At 34.2% G+C, this 17,939-nt stretch overlaps 1 protein-coding gene across 1 annotated transcript in view; it reads left to right on the forward strand.

The window, feature by feature from the left end:
• EDIL3 (EGF like repeats and discoidin domains 3) overlaps window positions 1-17,939 on the forward strand; it is a 516,255-nt gene that overhangs the window by 162,603 nt on the left and 335,713 nt on the right. Inside the window, exon 4 of the mRNA XM_044680592.1 lies at window positions 10,270-10,398. Within this exon, the coding sequence (XP_044536527.1) occupies window positions 10,270-10,398 (129 nt within the window). The remainder of the gene's footprint in view (window positions 1-10,269; window positions 10,399-17,939) is intronic.

The following is a 17,939-nucleotide window of genomic DNA, read 5'->3' on the forward strand; positions in this document are numbered from 1 at the left end:
TAAATCACCTAGCTTACCCCTCCCAGGGAGTGAAGCCCTGACCTTGGGATTAATAGAAAGTCTGAATTTGACTGATAAGCCTACCTGTAATAGGACTAATCTTTACCAGTACTTCCCTGACATAGCTGATTTTCCCCTACCCACAACTCAAGGGAGGTTTAGTTTCCTTCTCCTTCTCCAGTGCCTAGGGACTAGTTCATTTCTTTATTCATTTATTTGTTTTAATTGGAAAATTTTATTTAATTAATTGATTTAGAATATTTTCCCATGGTTACATGATCATGTTCTTTTCCTTCCTCCTACCTCCCACCCATAGCCAACAAGTAATTACACTGGGTTTTACATGTGTCATTGATCAAGACCTATTTCCATATTATTAATATTTGCACTAGGGTGATTGTTTAGAGTCTGTATCCCCAATCATGTTCCCATTAACCCATGAGATCAAGTAGTTGTTTTTTTCTTCTGCGTTTCTGCTCCCACAGTTCTTTCTTTGGATGCGGATAGTATTCTTTATCATAAGTCCCTCAGAATTGTTCTGGATCATTGCATTGCTGCTAGTAGAGAAGTCCACTACATTCTATTGTACCACAGTGTACTCGTCTCTGTGTATAATGTTCTCCTGGTTCTGTTTCTTTCACTCTACATAAATTCCTGGAGGTCATTCCAGTTCACATGGAATTCCTCCAGTTCATATTCCTTTGAGCACAATAGTATTCCATTACCACAGATGCCATAATTTTTTCAGACATTCCCCAATGGAAGGGCATTCCTTTGTTTTCCAATTTTTTGCCACCACAAAAAGCGCAGCTATAAATATTTTTTACAACTCTTTTTCCCTATGATCTCTTTGGGGTATAAACATAGCAGTGGTATGACTGGATCAAAGGGCAGGCAGTCTTTTAAAGCCCTTTTGGCATAGGTCCAAATTGCCATTGAGAATGGTTGCATCAATTCACAACTCCACCAGCAATGCATGAATGTCCCAATTTTGCCCCATTCCCTCCAACATTTATTACTCTCCCCTGCTATCATTTTAGCCAATTTGCTAGGTGTGAGATGATACCTCAGAGTTGTTTTGATTTGCATTTCTCTAATTATAAGAGATTTAGAACACTTTTTCATGTGCTTATTGATAGTTTTGATTTCTTTATCTGAAAATTGCCTTTTCATGACTTAGGGACTAGGTTTTACCAAAAGAAGACAATGATATATTTCAGACCTCATTGCTGTGGCTTACCTTAAGTAACATCCTATTTAACAAAAAAACATAAAATGCCCCACCTACTTGTAGTATAAGTTTTTTTTGACTTTGTGGGCTCCTGAGAACAAAAATATCACTATGCCATTTACCATCTCTTGCCCTACTGACAAGATATATCTCTATGTGAACATGAGGAGATCTATGTCCAGATAAGCTGTGACACTATATTTTGTTTTATTAGGGCAAAATAAATCATATTTTATTAAATACCTAATGACAGATAGTATGTCATTTGATGACAAGAAAGAACTTCAATTATGAGAATGTTAATGTTAGTAAACTCTTTGGATTTGTGGGAAAAAGGGAAGGTTGGGAATAGACACATAGCTACTTAGAGAAGCAGAAAATGGAATCCCAGATTTATGGAGGAATGAAAAAATCATAGACAAGTTTTATATTACTGAAACCAAAACTAATGAATCCTCATTATTTCTCTTCATCATTATCCATCATCCTCATCATCAACACTAAGAATTTATTAGGCAAGTTCTATGTACCAACAACTGTGCTAAGTTCTGAGAATACACAGAAGGGCAAAAACATATTTCCAGTCCTCAAGGAGCTTGGATTCTAATCAGCAAGAGAACCTGAAACAACTATATATGTTCTATACTCACACATGCACACATTTACAGACTCTCATTTATTTATTTTTTTTAGATTTTAAACCCTTAACTTCTGTGTATTGATTTATAGGTGGAAGATTGGCAAGGGTAGGCAATGGGGGTCAAGTGACTTGCCCAGGGTCACACAGCTGGGAAGTGTCTGAGGCCGGATTTGAACCTAGGACCTCCTGTCTCTAGGCCTGGCTCTCAATCCACTGAGCTACCCAGCTGCCCCTCTCATTTATTTTTGATCTAGTAATCTCAAAGGAAGGTAAATAGGAAGTGGTGGGAAAGAACTCCTGTATAAGGTAAGTTTTGAAAAAAAGTATTGGAGAAAACCAGAGAAGTCAGAAAATGGAGTGGAAGAGGAGGAGGAGGAGGAGGAAGACTATTCCAGGCATTAGAGACAGACAATGGAAAGACATGAAGTCAGAGGTGGAGTATCTTGTGGGAGGAAAAGGAAAGACAGTGTTCCTAGGTCTTAAAATATGTGATGTTAAGTATGGTATATGTGGCTTGGAAAGGCCAGAAGGGGCCAGGTTGTGAAGAGATTTAAAAACTAAATAAAAGATTTTACATTTGTTTCTGAAGGTTTTTAAAAAGCCACTGGAATTTTATTAAGCAGAAGGAAGGGGTGATACTGTCAGATTTTTCCTTTCCTTTACAAATATCTCTTTACCAAATAAAAATAGTATAGGCTGGAGTGAGGAAAGTCTTGCCTTAGGGAGACCAATCAGAAGGAATGACAATAGTCCAAATATTAGGTAATGAGGACCTATACCAAGGTCTTCTATATGAGTGGAGTCAAGGGGATGTGTGAGGAATATTGTGAAAATAGAATAAGAAGATAGTGAGACATATTATATTTGATGTGATTGTGAGTGATAGATCAAAGAAGACACTAAGATCTTGTGCTCTTGAAAATAATAAGAAAATGAGAATAAATTAGTTTTGTGGAAAAGAAAATGAGTTACATTTTGGACATGTGGAATTCGCGATATCAGTGGGATATCCAGTTTTTTAGACACTACAGATAATTGGAGATGTGAGAATGGAGTCAGGAGAGAGGATTAACAGATTGAAAAATCAGGATTAAGAGAATTCTTGAATCCAGGGGAGCTGATGAGATCACTGAGCAAGATATTCTCAAGGGAGAAAAGAAGGGAGCGAAGAATGAATGCTTGAGGGATACTTATGGTATAAACTATGAAACTATATCTAAGACATGAAAACTTATATAGTAAAGAGTATACAGAAGAAGGTGAATTTCCCTTCCCTCTTTTACTTTCCTCACCAGATGTGGTCAAAGAAACTGTTGACCCTAATGTTTCCCAAGTGATAAGACCCATCTTAATATCTTAAAATGTATGTATTTTTGTACTTTTTTATTTTTTGTATTCTTAGGAAGAAATGTGATTTAATGGTCAACAAAATACATTGATAAACTATGTACTTTTTTCCCCAAAAAAATCAGCTTGAAAAGGAAAATAAGAACCTCCTGGAAAAAAAGAGAAATTTAAAAAACATTGTATTTTTGACAGAGTAATATTTCTAACTAAAGCAGGGGGTGAGGGATACAAGAGGTTCAGAGTTAAAGAAAGAGCTATTCACTTATTTTTCATACCTCAGGTAAGAAAGAATAAATTAACAGGGTCCCTCACAATGGCTGAGAAATGAATTGGTCAGAATGTCATTGAGGCAGGCATCCATAGCTTCAAAAGAAAACAACTCTTCCAAATTAGGAGCAGCTAATGAAAAAATCATGTGCCATTCAAAAGAATAGCTCATTCTAAACAAAGGTGGAGAGAAAGTGTGAATAATAGTACCACTTGCTACTAGTTCTATGTATGGCAACTTTCATTATCACATGGAGAACATAAAATTGGTTAGAGATCACTGTAAGAATTTATCCAGCCCAAAGGGCACTAAAAGACTGCCTGACCTTTTATCCAGCCATACCACTGCTGGGTTTATCCCCAAAGAGATTATAAGGAAAAATAAAACTTGCATAAAAATACTTATAGCTGCACTCTTTGTGGTGGCAAAAAATTGGAAAATGAGGGAATGCCCTTCCATTGGGAAGTGACTGAACAAATTGTGGTATCTGTTGGTGATGAAATACCATTGTGCTCAAAGGAATAATGAACTGGAGGAAGTCCACGTGAACTGGAATGACCTCCAGGTATTGATGCAGAGTGAAAGGAGCAGAACCAGGAGAACATTGTACACAGAGACTGATACACTGTGGCACAATCAAATGTAATGGACTTCTCTACCAGCAGCAATGCAATCATCCAGGACATTTCTGAGGGACTTTTTTTAAGAAACATTTTTTCTGTGGTTCCATGATTCATGTTCTTACTCTCTCCCCCCCAAACCCACCCCCTCCCCCCGTAGTGATGCACATTTCCACTGTCATTCCCCTATTTCTATTAGTCCTTTGGGTGGAAAAAGTGGAGAGACAAGAAAATTCTAAACAGCTAGTCACTCTAGGTCCATTTTTAGTATATTCAGGTACATTCCACAGTAGGATGAAAGTTGGGATTGTTATAAGATAAATTAATAAGGTAATAATTAATAATGATTTAAGGAGAAAGAAAAAAGATCATTTTAAGAAATATAGTGAATATTCATTTCAAGATATCAAAAAAGGCCAACGTGAACATTGGGGGTTCAATGTCCTCTAAATCCTTCAAAAATTTACCAGGTTGTCTTTTGACCAAATAGGGGGCCTAACAGGCTATTAGGTAAGCCTCTCCTTTTTTTTTTTTTTTGTTTTCATTAAAAACAAAATTATTTCCATATCAAATGAATTCTGATAGTCAATTCAATTCTGATAGTACATTCAATTATCTTCTTAATGTACTATATTATCTTGCAAATATTTCATCTTTTTGACATGTCTTCATTTCCAGGTTAATAGTCAAATCAGGAGAATATAACATTTCCATAGCAGATATATGAAATTAGATTTACTAGATTACATATTTGCCAGAGAACTAAGATATCTGCAATTATTACAAAAGATTACACATGCTAATATTCTGTCATCTCTAGTTTGATGTTGTAACTAACTCTTAGAGTTTTGAACAATGTCAATTAGGGTGAAAATATTGTGGCATCATAATGAGTGTGAGGCTCCTGGTAAAATGAGTAGCTCAGTGAGCACAAAATCTACCCAACAGCTTTTAATTATAAGTATTATCTGGGATCTAGATATAAATTACTACCAACCATTGCCATTATGACTTCTGCTGCTTCCAATCCTATTTAAGTTTTATAGCTGGTACAATCATAGGATGGCAGGATTATAAAAATATACCTGGAAGGCACCTTGGCTTCCATTTCAATCAAACCTTACCCCTTCATTTTTCATTAATGAATAGGAGACCCTGCCAGGTTAAACAAATTTTCTCCCTTTTTACACTGCTGGTTAGTGGAAAACATAGAATTCATATCCATGTCCATTTTGGATTTTTTGGACTTCCAGTCCAGTTTGGTTTATTACACAAAATTTTATTTTTCTTTATTTCTTTTTGTCTTCTATCTCTTCAAATACAATATTATATCTTAATATAGACACTTGAAGTCATAAGAAGAAGAATATTAAATGTTTTATTGAAATGTTTTATTTTTAATGCATGGTAAATATACTGAAAATACAGCATAACTGAAGTAAAAACATTGAAAATGACAGAAAGTTTAAATGGTGAAATAAATTGAATTCAATTAACTATGTGGCTATAAGTACAAACCTGTATCATTAGTTCTAAGTTTGGTGTTAAGGATTTTTAAACTAGTTTTTCAACCTTCTATATTCCTGCTTTCACAACTCTAGAGAGGAGAATTAAGCTACTTTTGTTAAGAAAGTGGATGGTTAACTTTGTGATCTATGGAGAGTCAGCATTATGAAGCTGGGGATGGAAAAAATTGACCAAAATTGACAAAAAGGTAAATGGACACTTGAAAATGATGACTAGCAACATTTTGTTGTTACTTTCATTTTCATAAGTACATGCTGGGTCTTCCCAACTTCAGGTAGGCTATATATGCTTTTGAAGGGCAAGAGTAATGATTTTGATTTATTTTTTCCTTTTTCTCTCTTCTGATACCCCTTTGCGCTTCATTTGTGTATATACTATAACATCTGCAGGCACATTTGTTTATTGAATGAATGGATTGGTGGATAGGTAGATGGATGTTATAATAGGATTTGATTTTCTTTGTTAAAGTGATTCCACATTACTGAGAGTAAATTAGTTTATCTCATTGACAGCCAACCAGAAGTATCTGATACACCTTATAATATAGGGAAAGATATAAATGCATTTTGGTGAAACTTTTTTTAACAAGATTTATTTCCAGAAAATAGAAACAGAAGATAGGCACATATCTTTTTAGCATGTAAATAGGTGTGTATATATGTGTAAACATGTATATTTATACCTTTGTATTACTAATTCCAATAAATATTTCTAAATCACATGTAAAAATTTATCATCACTCTTTTGCTCCAAAATATCTCCCTCCCATTCATAGCTCCCCCATCTTTGAGAAGATAAGAAATTAATATTGATTATATAGGTGAAGTTATTTAGCATGGTTTTTCATAAAAGACTTGATTACTTAAGAAGACTTGAAATAAGATGGCCTGGGGTCCATCATTCTTCTCTGACAGAGTCTATCTAGCTATAATATGACCTCTGGCATCTCTAATATGGCATTTATGTCTAAAAAATATGCTCTTGTTATCTATCACATCCTCAAATTTATCATATGACCTCACAAAGACTATTATAATTCATTTATTCTTTCATTCAATCAATCAATAAACATTAAGTTCCTATCATGTAACAGGAATTATGCTAATTTCTCAGAATATGAAAACAAAAGATAGTATCTGCCCTTAAGGAGCATACAGGTTAATAATAAGAGACAATATGCAGACAACCATGAACAAGTAAGATTCATATCACAAACATAAGAAATTATCAAACACTAGAATTATGAGAGAATAAGAAAATATTCCTCTAGAATGTGAAATTTTAACTGGATCTTAAAGAAATCCAGGGAAGCCAGATGACAGGGATGGGGAGGGAGAGAATTCCAGGTCTGAGAGAAAAATACTCTGACCTGGGAGATGGTTGTGCCTTGTGTAGGAACCATTAAAGAAACCAATGTCACTGGATAAATGAGTTCAAGGTGGGGAGCAGATAGGGTAGTTTATGGTGTGAAAAGATTAGAAAAGTAAAAGGATCAGGTTTTGAAGGGGCTTCAGATATCAAACAAAGGAAATAGGACTTTTTATTTTGGCCTGGAGGTAATAGGGTGCCACTGGAATTTATCAAATAGTGGGAGTAACACGATCAAACCTTTGGGTTTAGAGTGGAGAATATACTGGAATGGGGAGGTACGTCAGGCCAAAAAGATCAAGCAGAAGGTTATTATAATGGCTTAGGAATGAAGTAATGAGGGACTACAACAGAGTGTTGGCAGTGTCAGAGGAAAGAAGGAGGTACATGCAAAAAATGTCACAAAGGTAAAATTGGCAAGACTTGGAAATAGATTGAATATGGGTGGGTAAGACAGATTGAAAAGTTGAAGATGACACCTACATTCTGGATGACCTGGAGTATGATTTTAACCTAATGAACTCAAGAGGTAACAACTGAGATAGATATTAGGAGAGGAGAAACCGAGTTAAGTTTGGGAAATGTTAAATTAAGGATGTCCATGACATTTCAAGTGTAAGATATCACAGTGATATGCAGAAAGGTTATGAATAGAATGTAGATTTGAGAATCAAAAGCATAGAAATAATTCCATCTGGGGAAACATTCAATCTCTTCCATTTACTAAGTCGTATTATCTTCTCCTAGCTCTGGATGAGCTTTTTGAAATATATCCATCATCCATCATCGTATCTATTCCTGTTTTGAGGTTACATAGAGCTCCTGGAGGAAGAAGCTGAACATAGCAATGCCTGGATCATTACAAATTCTGTTGTGCATCTTCAACCTGACCCCTGATGCTATTCACCCAATCTTTTATCCATTACTCAGATATTATATTCTCTCAGATAGTCTCAGATCTCTTCTGCAGACACCTACATCCAAATTCTCATCCTGATTCTCAATGAATAACCTTATCTCTCTTATGTTATTTTACAAAGAAAATTGAGACCAGCTAGCATGAATTCCTTCATATTATTCTGCCTTCACCTTGTCACAAAGCTGACTTTAGATGTTGCATCAGAGATATAATTTAGAGCTCAAATAGAACTTATTGATTGTACACTCTGATCCTTTATTTTGTAGACGAGAAAACAGTTGCAAGTAGGGCATTTTATTTATACTAGTTAACTTCACCAACCTAAGACCTCTAATTCCAAATAAACAATGATCGATAAAAATTTATTAAGTTCCTGCTATGGGTCAGGCACATTGCTAAGCATAAAGGATACAAATAAAAAAAAAGAGTTCACACTCAAAAGGAATGCACAATCTAATGGGAAAAGGAAACACAAAAAAGGAAATGAGCAAGGACTGTAACTCAAAGGGAATGATGAAGAAGTCAGAGAAATCCCAAAACAGTTAAGATGTGAGGGAAATAAGATGTGTAAACTGAGCACCCTCTTGAAATGGAAGATTTGGAGTTCAAGGTCCAAAATTCCAATCAGATGGACAAATGATAGTGATATGGTGGAGTACTAAGGATCTTGTTGGCTGATGAGGTTTTCCCAATAATGAGCTCCCAGGTTCATGATGGAGAGGTCAGAGAAGCCTCAAAGTAGTGCAGCCAGGGAAAAACAAAATAATCTAAGGTCCATCTCATCATACCAAAATGTTTTTATCTTTCCCATTTTTAATAGAAAAAAAAACTTATCATTAGTTCTCAAAGTTTATAATCTATGGTGTGGACTGTAAGCTTAAAATTAATATCCAAATGCTTCAAGTATTATATTCTTATGAGAATATATTAATTAATAACTGGAAGAAAAAGGAAAATGATAGCATTAGCAATGAGAGAGTTGCTTGGAATGCCAAAAGCAGGAAGAGAGCCTGGAGGAGAGCATAGGAAGAAGAGTTAACAAGGCAGGGTTACAGCAAACTTTTATGTACAATACTTAAGGACACTATATGGATGAAGGGAAAAGGATTCTGGGACGTGAAATCCAAGGGTTCAAGATTTCTAATTACACAGGACCACATAGCTTCTTCCTTCATAATCTTATATCTTATTGAAATTATTACCATTTTTCTGTTTGCCAATTTCACTACCAAGCTCAATTTCTCCCTTTGTCTCTCATTCTTCCCCCTCCCTCTCCCTGCCCCACTTTCCTCTTTTGGTCTCTGCCCTCTTCTCCCTTCTTCCTTTACTCTCTCCCTTCTTCTCTGTCCTCTCCTTTCTCTAGCGTAGCTTCATCACTTACAAGCATGTTATTATAAAAACAGGAACAAAAAAATGGAATCAGGAAAACTGAGTTCACATCCAGTCTCAGAAAATAATTAGCTGTGTGTTCCTGAGCAAGTCACTTAACTTAATTTTCTCTTCTGTAAAATGGGAGTGATAACCCTAGATGTGGTAAGGATAAATAAGATAATATTTGTAAAGTACTTTGCTAACATTATGACACTGTATAAATGCTAGCTACTTTATTGTTATTATATACATATATAAAATAAATATAAATAAAATTAAATTATATAATATATAAAACAAATATAAATATATGTATAATATATAACTTTATTGTTATTCCAAAAACTCTGTTGAATCCTGTCTGTATGATAACCATTAAAGACATAGTTACCAAATTTGATGTAACTGTCATTCTCAAAACCTTTTCTATGGCATTTGGTACATTTGTCCTCCAACTGTGTGTGCATATAGATAGATATAGATATAGATATAGATATAGATATAGATATAGATATAGATATAGATATATGTGTGTGTGTATAAAATGTAATAAAATAACTTCACTTTCAAAGCTTTCTCTTTCTCCAATTATCTTTATTATGAACTCAGCTCTCTACTTCACTGAGTATTTTATAGTTTTCCCCAAGTATGAGAATAAATCATTCTGTTTACACAAACTAGTGGGTGGCATATGGCAAGGGGTATGAAAAACTTCTTGAAAGAGATACTATGATTCAGGAATATTTTTAGTCATGCAGAAAATGTTAGATCTGGAAGGAGAAAATAACCAAGAACATAACCTAGATCTCCTGCTTTCAACAGGGCACACTGACAGATGGTTTATAACGATTTTTTCTTTTGTTTCTTTTGAGTGTTTCAATGCAGAACAATTAGTAAAATTATATTTTTGAATACACTGTGACATGTAGAAATTAAAAAAAAACACAACCTAATCATTGTGTTCTGCCTTCCTTTCAGGACCTTGTCTTCCTAACCCATGCCATAATGGGGGAACATGTGAAATCAGTGAAGCTTACCGAGGAGATACCTTCATAGGATATGTATGTAAATGTCCTAGAGGATTTAATGGGATCCACTGTCAGCACAGTAAGTTTTTTTAAGGTTTTACTAAATGTGTGGTATATAAATCCTATACATGGCAATTTTTTCATATCCCAAGTCAGTGTAATTTAGTGACTAGAATACTAGTGTGAAGTCAGAAAGATCTAGGTTCAAATCCTGCTTCAGATCCATGCCAAGTGATCCTGGTCACTTAATTTCTCTGGGACTTTTTATCATCTGTAAAATGATAGGATTTAACTAAATAACCTCCAAAATCTCTTCTAACTCATGATCTGTGATAATCTGATCATATCTCAACACTTCAAAACATCTCTGTATCTATCAGCAGAGATTATACTTCAAAACAAACTATCAATAAAAATTTCCAAGCAAAAAAATTATTTACCTTTTTATTAATGAAGCTTTCTGAACTCAGCTAAGCTAGTCTTCAAACAACAGACTCATCATTGTTGTTAGTTATTTTTCAGTCTTGTGTAGCTTTTCATGGCCCTATTTGTGATTTTCTTGACAGATATTGAAGCAATTTGCTGTTTTCTTCTCCAGCTCATTTTGTAAATGAGGAAACAGGCTTAGGTGACTTGCCCAGGGTCACAGAGCTAAGAAAGTATCTGAGACCAGATTTGAACTCAGTTGTTCCTAACTTGAGGCCCAGTTATTTATCTACTTTACCATGCCCCAGACCTATTAGTGATAGAGTTTATATTTGAAGTTTTTCCAAAATGGTAGGAACCACCAGATTTTGTACATTTGAGTGATTGGATTTTAGAGAAAAAATAAATTTCTTTATCTATAAATTATATACAGGAAAGCTAACGATAATTACTAGATGAAGTCACCAACACTAAAGGAAGGAATCAAGGAAATCTAGAAGATGTGATTTTACCTAGAAATTTTGAGAAGTTACAATGTGGGATGACAAAAGAGAAAATTATAAGCCTGGGAAATGTCAGTAAAAATTCTTGCATTTGGAGGAGTGTCTTGTGTAAGCAACAACAAGGAAACCATTGTCACTATATCTCAGATTACATGAGGAGAGGAGGGAGTAAGGTGAAAGAAGATGGGAAATGTTAGAGGGGACCAAATCATGAGGGGTTTGAATGACAGAGAATTTTATTTTTGATCCCAGTGATGATAGAGAGCAACTGGAGTTGATTGAAGTGGAGAGGGAAGGGGAGGAACATGGTCAGTCCTTCACATTTGGGAACAAAAATTATCTTGACAGTAAGTTGAGGTTGCACAAGAGGCAGAGACGATTTAGTTAGACCAATTGGAAAGCTAATTCAGTAGTTCATGTGATAAGCATTTGTGTTGAAAGAGTGGCAGTGCCATAGGAGTGAAGGAGATGTTTATGAGATTTTATGAAAGTAGAATCCAATAAAATTGGTACTAGATTAGATATAGGACAGTGGTCAGGATAAGAGAGATAGAGGAGTTGAAGATGTCACACATTTGAGAAGAAACTCATGGTAGGGGCAACAAAACAAATGTCAGCAGGCATTTATTAATGTGTCAGATACAATTGTAAAAGGGTTTCCTGAATGATTTTTGATATCTCAGTAACAAAAAAGTTCAAATGAATAGAACACCTCAAAATTTTGTTTTTTTAATTATTTTTAAAAATACTTGAAAAGAAATTAAATGCTATTTAATCAATGTGCCTAATTTCTTCTCTGTACATAAACTTTATGAGAATTATGTATATACATTTCCAGGGTATCTTTGATGATAATATGAGAAGAGATCAGGTAAACTTTCAAAAACTATTTTCTGAACCAGACCAAACTTTATATTCATACACAATTACAAAATATAGAGAATTACATTTTACATTGCTTTATTGTTATAAGTTTATTATGTCCATTTTTGAAGGAAATATATTTCAAATGATTTTCTCTTAAAAATCATACAAGACTCATTGATTGATGCAGTTGAGATAACTTTGTTCAACCATCTTTCTATTCTCATTATTAATGGAGGTATGCATAATCAAAGTAATGGAACAGATACTTATCTAATGTCTCCCACAAAGTCATGAATATTTTTTGTGAGAAGTCCAAGCACAAGTGGGATTCTCTCTAGATAATGAGGTTCTCTAAATGTCCCTATTTACATGAATATTTACTGATTGTATGAAATCCAGAGTACTACAGTGATTGAGCTAGCAGCATATACATGGTAAACAATTAAACAGAAAAGGGAATATATAATCATTAATGTGACTCCCTGAAGTAATGGACTAAAACAGATTTCAGAATCATGACCATGAGTGCATAATTGCAAAACCTCAAAGTGAGGCCTGAACCAGAGTATATAAAGTACTTGGAAAATGTTTGTGTCTAACCCTTTGGGATCCCTTTTGAGGTTTTCTTGGCAAAGAAACTGGCGTACCTTTTTTTCTTTTCCAGCTCATTTTACAGATGAAGAAACTGAGGCAAACAGGGCTAAGTGTCTTGCCAAGGGTAACACAAATATTAAGTGTCTGAGGCTAGATTTGAGTTCAGATCTTCCTGACTCCAGGCCTGTAATTCTCTTCATTGCTCCTCTTAGCTACCTATAAATTACAAATAGATAATGCTAATTTGTCTAAATCAAAGGATCAATTTATATTTAAATATGACACCATAGGACTACAAGTTCACTATTAGTCAACAGTGTGAAATTGAAAACATATGTATGTATAAAGGTATACATACATATATATCCAACTTTGGACACATTAATAGAAGTTTAGTTTTTAGAATAATATCATTTATAATTTAATTGCATTTTACTTTAGTCATACTAAATATTAACAGTTATATATTTTTCTCAAATGATTAAATGCAGCTAGGTGTACTGATCACTGAATTAGCTCATCAATATAGTCATCCTGAAGTACTGCAGACAGACAATGAATTGACCTGTCCCAAATACTAAAAAAGAGTTTGGACTATATTTTTGAACTCGTGCATTGTTTTCAAGTCCTTCTATGCTACTAAATCTCATCTTGCTAACATTATTATTTTTTGAAGATGTTATATATACATATATATGTACATATATGTGTATATATATGTATATATACATATGCATGTGCATATATACATATATGTTTATTTTATGCACAATTTTAGAAGAATCAAATCTAATGATTTTAAAAAAGAAAAGGAAATGGTATACAGTGAGTGTGTGTTAGTAAGTTCAGTTTACCACTCAGTTTCAAGATATGACAGAAAAGACATGATCACTTAAGTACCTTTAAGATGAGAGAAATAGGTGAGTGAACCTTATACCAAGAAGAACAAGGGGTAATAGACAACTAAAGTTTTGCAGCAGGGATCCATGAAATACTAAAAGACCTAGAGAAAAATCTCTAATAAATTGTATAACTCCTCTTTCACAAATTTGGGTTGGGAGAGAATAGATTACCATCCCACAGGATGTATAGACAGGCAGAGGTTATGATTTGAAATAGTATTTCAGACTTAAATTTTTAAAATATCACACCATCCAAACTTAGCCCTTAAATTTGACAACACTCAAATAATTCCCCTAGGCATTCATTAATTGAAAATTTACTTCTAGTGAAAATTGATTAATAGTCAAAGGTCCTGAGATATGTCTTCAGTTTTTTTTTTCTTAACGGACTAAGCATAAACCTGAAAATTTGGGTTGACAAAGATCTAAAATGCATTACAGGAAAATGAAAAGAAGAATTTTTTTGTACTTATTTTAGATTGAACAGCATGTATTTGGCTTTTTTCATGAGATTATTCCTGGTTCTTCAGAAAATTCAAATGAAAGGAACTTGCTTATTAGTTAAATTGCATATGACAAATTACTAATTGGATATCTTCTTAGATCATGCATTAACTGCACATCAGAAAAAATTTAAAGTGTCAAGATAATAAAGCGACAAGATTATAATCATAGGTCAACAAATACAAAGTTACAAAGCAGAGAAAATGTCTCCAAGGTGAGCCATGTTTGTTCTGTGTTATTAGGCATACTGTCTTTGCATTGAGATTGGAAATCCTAACTTCATGGCAATTATAATTATAGTATATTAAAGAATTCTTCATTATCCTTATTAGTAATGAAAATTACACCCGAAAATGTGCTTGTAGTTATAAAAAAGGGAGTGTTTTCTTCATCATAAAGACAATGATATCGTGGACTGTGGTCTTAAATTGCCTGGAAATTTGACAGGGAAATTTTAAACCAGTAGTTACCTTCTTGGACCACATGTTTTTGTTTTTGCTTTTTGCTGGAAAAGTTATCATCTTTTTATTTGTTGCCCAGTAGCAAACAGATGCCTTGGGGGAAGGAAAGCCTCCCAAACCTAGAAACCTTTTGTTGGCAGCTCCCTAAAGGCTTGCTGTTCCACACTTCCTATAAAGATATACCTGGAGAATCTATTTTAGATTACATCTGAGCCCCTGTCCTGACAGATAATGAGGCCTGACTGAGGATTTAACCAGTCAGAGGCCAGAAAATGAGGCCTTTTAAGGAAGTAGTTGATAATATCAGACCATTCAAGAGCCAGTTTTTGCAAATTATTTTATCCCTGGGTTAATTAGTCAGACAGAAATGATGGTCAAAGATTCTGGGTTAGCTTTATATTAACCCATAATTGCCACAAACTTGTCTAAACCTAATCCTGCATTCATTTAACTTCTCTTTACCTGAATATTTAGGAAGTTTACTTAGAATTCTAGATAGTTCTGCTGTGTGGGATTTGCCACACTAATGCAGTCAGTGTTGTACAATGGGAAGGGGACTGGATCTGAATTGACAGCCTGGGAACAAATACCAGCTAAGTGTCATCTTGGTAGGGGAGCTTAACTTGCTCCCCAAGCACGGGAGATCACTGAGCATTGCTATTATGATGGGTCCAATTAGCTTTTAGCTTTGAGTTCAGCTTTGATTGAGGCTTATTTAGAATAGAATGGTTCTTTATCTTCCCATCCTTTATTCTTAGTGTTATTAAGGCATACATGGTAGATGTTCTGCTTTGATTCCTTGATGGAGCCATAATTTCATGGACTAAAAGGCCTGAAATTAGAAGAGATTTCTGATATCAAAGAGTAAACATTGGCCCAAACAGGCTTAGTGACTTGCTCATGTTTACATATAGCAAATGACAGAATTGGAATTTGAACTTTGGTTCATTGTCAGTGTTCCTTCCATTGCTATGGTTTCACAATTCATCAATACATTGTGACCAGAGTTCATTGAGAAAGAAGCAATATTACTTTTTTTGCTTCATCTAAAATTCAGAACAGGATAGATAGATAGATAGATAGATAGATAGATAGATAGATAGATAGATAGAGATAGAGATAGAGATAGATAGATAGATATGGATATATAGATATAGATAGATAGATAGATAGATAGAGATAGAGATAGAGATAGATAGATATGGATATATAGATATAGATAGATAGATAGATAGATAGATAGATACACACACATTCGTATATTGTATATGTATATCCCTTTAAAAATAATATACTGCATAGAGTTTATGTATCTGAGGAAGTTCTTTGTCTTTTCTCACCCTAAGTGGGAATAAAAATTTATTTATCCCTGAATTTAAGTACAAGTAAAATTAGCCCATTAAATCATGTTCACACTTTAGAGTTGTAGCATTCAACGTCCTCATGGCAAAAATTGGGAGAAAAGACATAAAAGATCTATAGTTTCCTTATTTTATATATAAAGGAATAACTTTTTAAAATGTTGATGTTATAAGATTTTTTGAAACTATCTCCTACTCATATTAGTGTTCCTTTTTCTAAGATATTTAGTCTTTTTAAAATTCTTCTCAAAAACTCCCATCATCACCACCACCAATATCATCATAATCTAAAGTTAATATTTGCATATTACCTTTATGTTTACTAATTTTTTCAAATATTATTTTATTTTATCTTCACAACAGTATTTTGGGGGAAGATACCATTATTGTCTCCATTTTGCTAGTGACATAACTAAGACAGGAAGAGGTTAAGAGACTTCCTCAAGGTCACATGCCATATTTGACCCCAGGTTTTCATGACACCAGATCTAGTGCTTAATTCTCTATGCCACCTAACTCCCCTGCTTATACTTCCAAAGGTTTCTGATTTAAGATTACTCATATTTAGTCAAAACACCTAATCCATATGTGCAGATGTCTCTATCTAGATTAAGGAGGAAATAAATCAGGATAAAAAAATCACTAATTCACACCAATGGGCTCACCTTAACCTTCAAGATTGCTACCCCATAGGTAATTTTAGTTAATTTTCAGGAATTTATCTGATGATTAAACTTTGTCAGGTAACCAGAGTCAGTATGGCTTAGTGGAAAGAGTTTGAGATTTAGACCCTGAGAGGATGGATTCAACTCCTAATATTATGGCTTACATAATATTGAGAAAAACACATGGCCTCTGTGGGCCTATTTCCTCCTTTGCAAAATGAGGGGATAGAACTAGGTTATGTTGAACAGAACTCTGGACTCTTAATCTTTCATACCAAGTTATTTGGGGAAAGTAGTTATCAAAAAAGCAGGACTTCCCTGCATGAGATCAGATTATCTTAGCTGTTTCTCCTTTTAACACATTTTTAGAAACATCAAAGCCTAAAGTTAGAAGGAACTTCAAGTGTCCACCCTGCAGCTAAGTAGCAATTTCCTCTATAATCTCATCGAAGAATGATCTACCTACCAATTGAAGATTTACCAAAATGAGGAGCCCATTGCCTATCAGGACAACATATTCCACTTTTGGATAGCTCTAATATTTAAGATTTTCCCCCTTAACATAAGTCAAAATCTGCCACTCTAAGATATCTAACTATTTCTTCTGACTCTTCCCTTTGGATCCAAGGAAAATCAAATCGAATATGTTTTTAAAAAGATAGCTTTTCAAATATTTGAAGAGGGTATTTTATCTCCCTCTAACTCTTTTATTTTACATTCCCAACATTCCCACTTCCTTTTGTTTATCCTTCCATACAATGGTCTCTAGTCCCCTCACTTTCAGATATTCTTCCACTGGATGAACTCCAAATTATTAGTTTCCATCCTCCAATATGTTACCCAATAGTGAACACAATTAGATGATAACCTCTTGTATAATGAACAGAGTACAATAAGAATATCCTTTTCTGTATTCTGAATTTTATTCTGAGGTGTAGAATTGACATTTCAATGCAGCTAGGGCAATAGATCAAATGTCATACCTAGAAACAGGAAGATTGATTGACCTCAGTTCAAATCTGGCCTTAGATCCTTATAGGTGAATGACAAGCCACTTAACCCCGTTTTTTGTTGTTTTTTTCTGTTTTATCTGTAAAATGAAGTGGAGAAGGAAATGGTGAAATCCATAGGTATTTCAATCTTAATCTTAACCCTAATCAGGTCACAAAAGGTCAGACACAACTGAAAAACCACTGACTAACCACATAACTGACAATAGCTTTATTTGGTTTCCACACCATACTGTTGACTCATGTTGAATTAACATTCTTCTAAAATCTGAAAGCTTTCTTTTTGTCACTTTCTCAACCATTCTGTAAATATGGAGTTCATTTTAA

Source organism: Gracilinanus agilis, chromosome 1 (assembly GCF_016433145.1).
Source record: "Gracilinanus agilis isolate LMUSP501 chromosome 1, AgileGrace, whole genome shotgun sequence".
Taxonomy (NCBI): Eukaryota; Metazoa; Chordata; class Mammalia; order Didelphimorphia; family Didelphidae; genus Gracilinanus; species Gracilinanus agilis.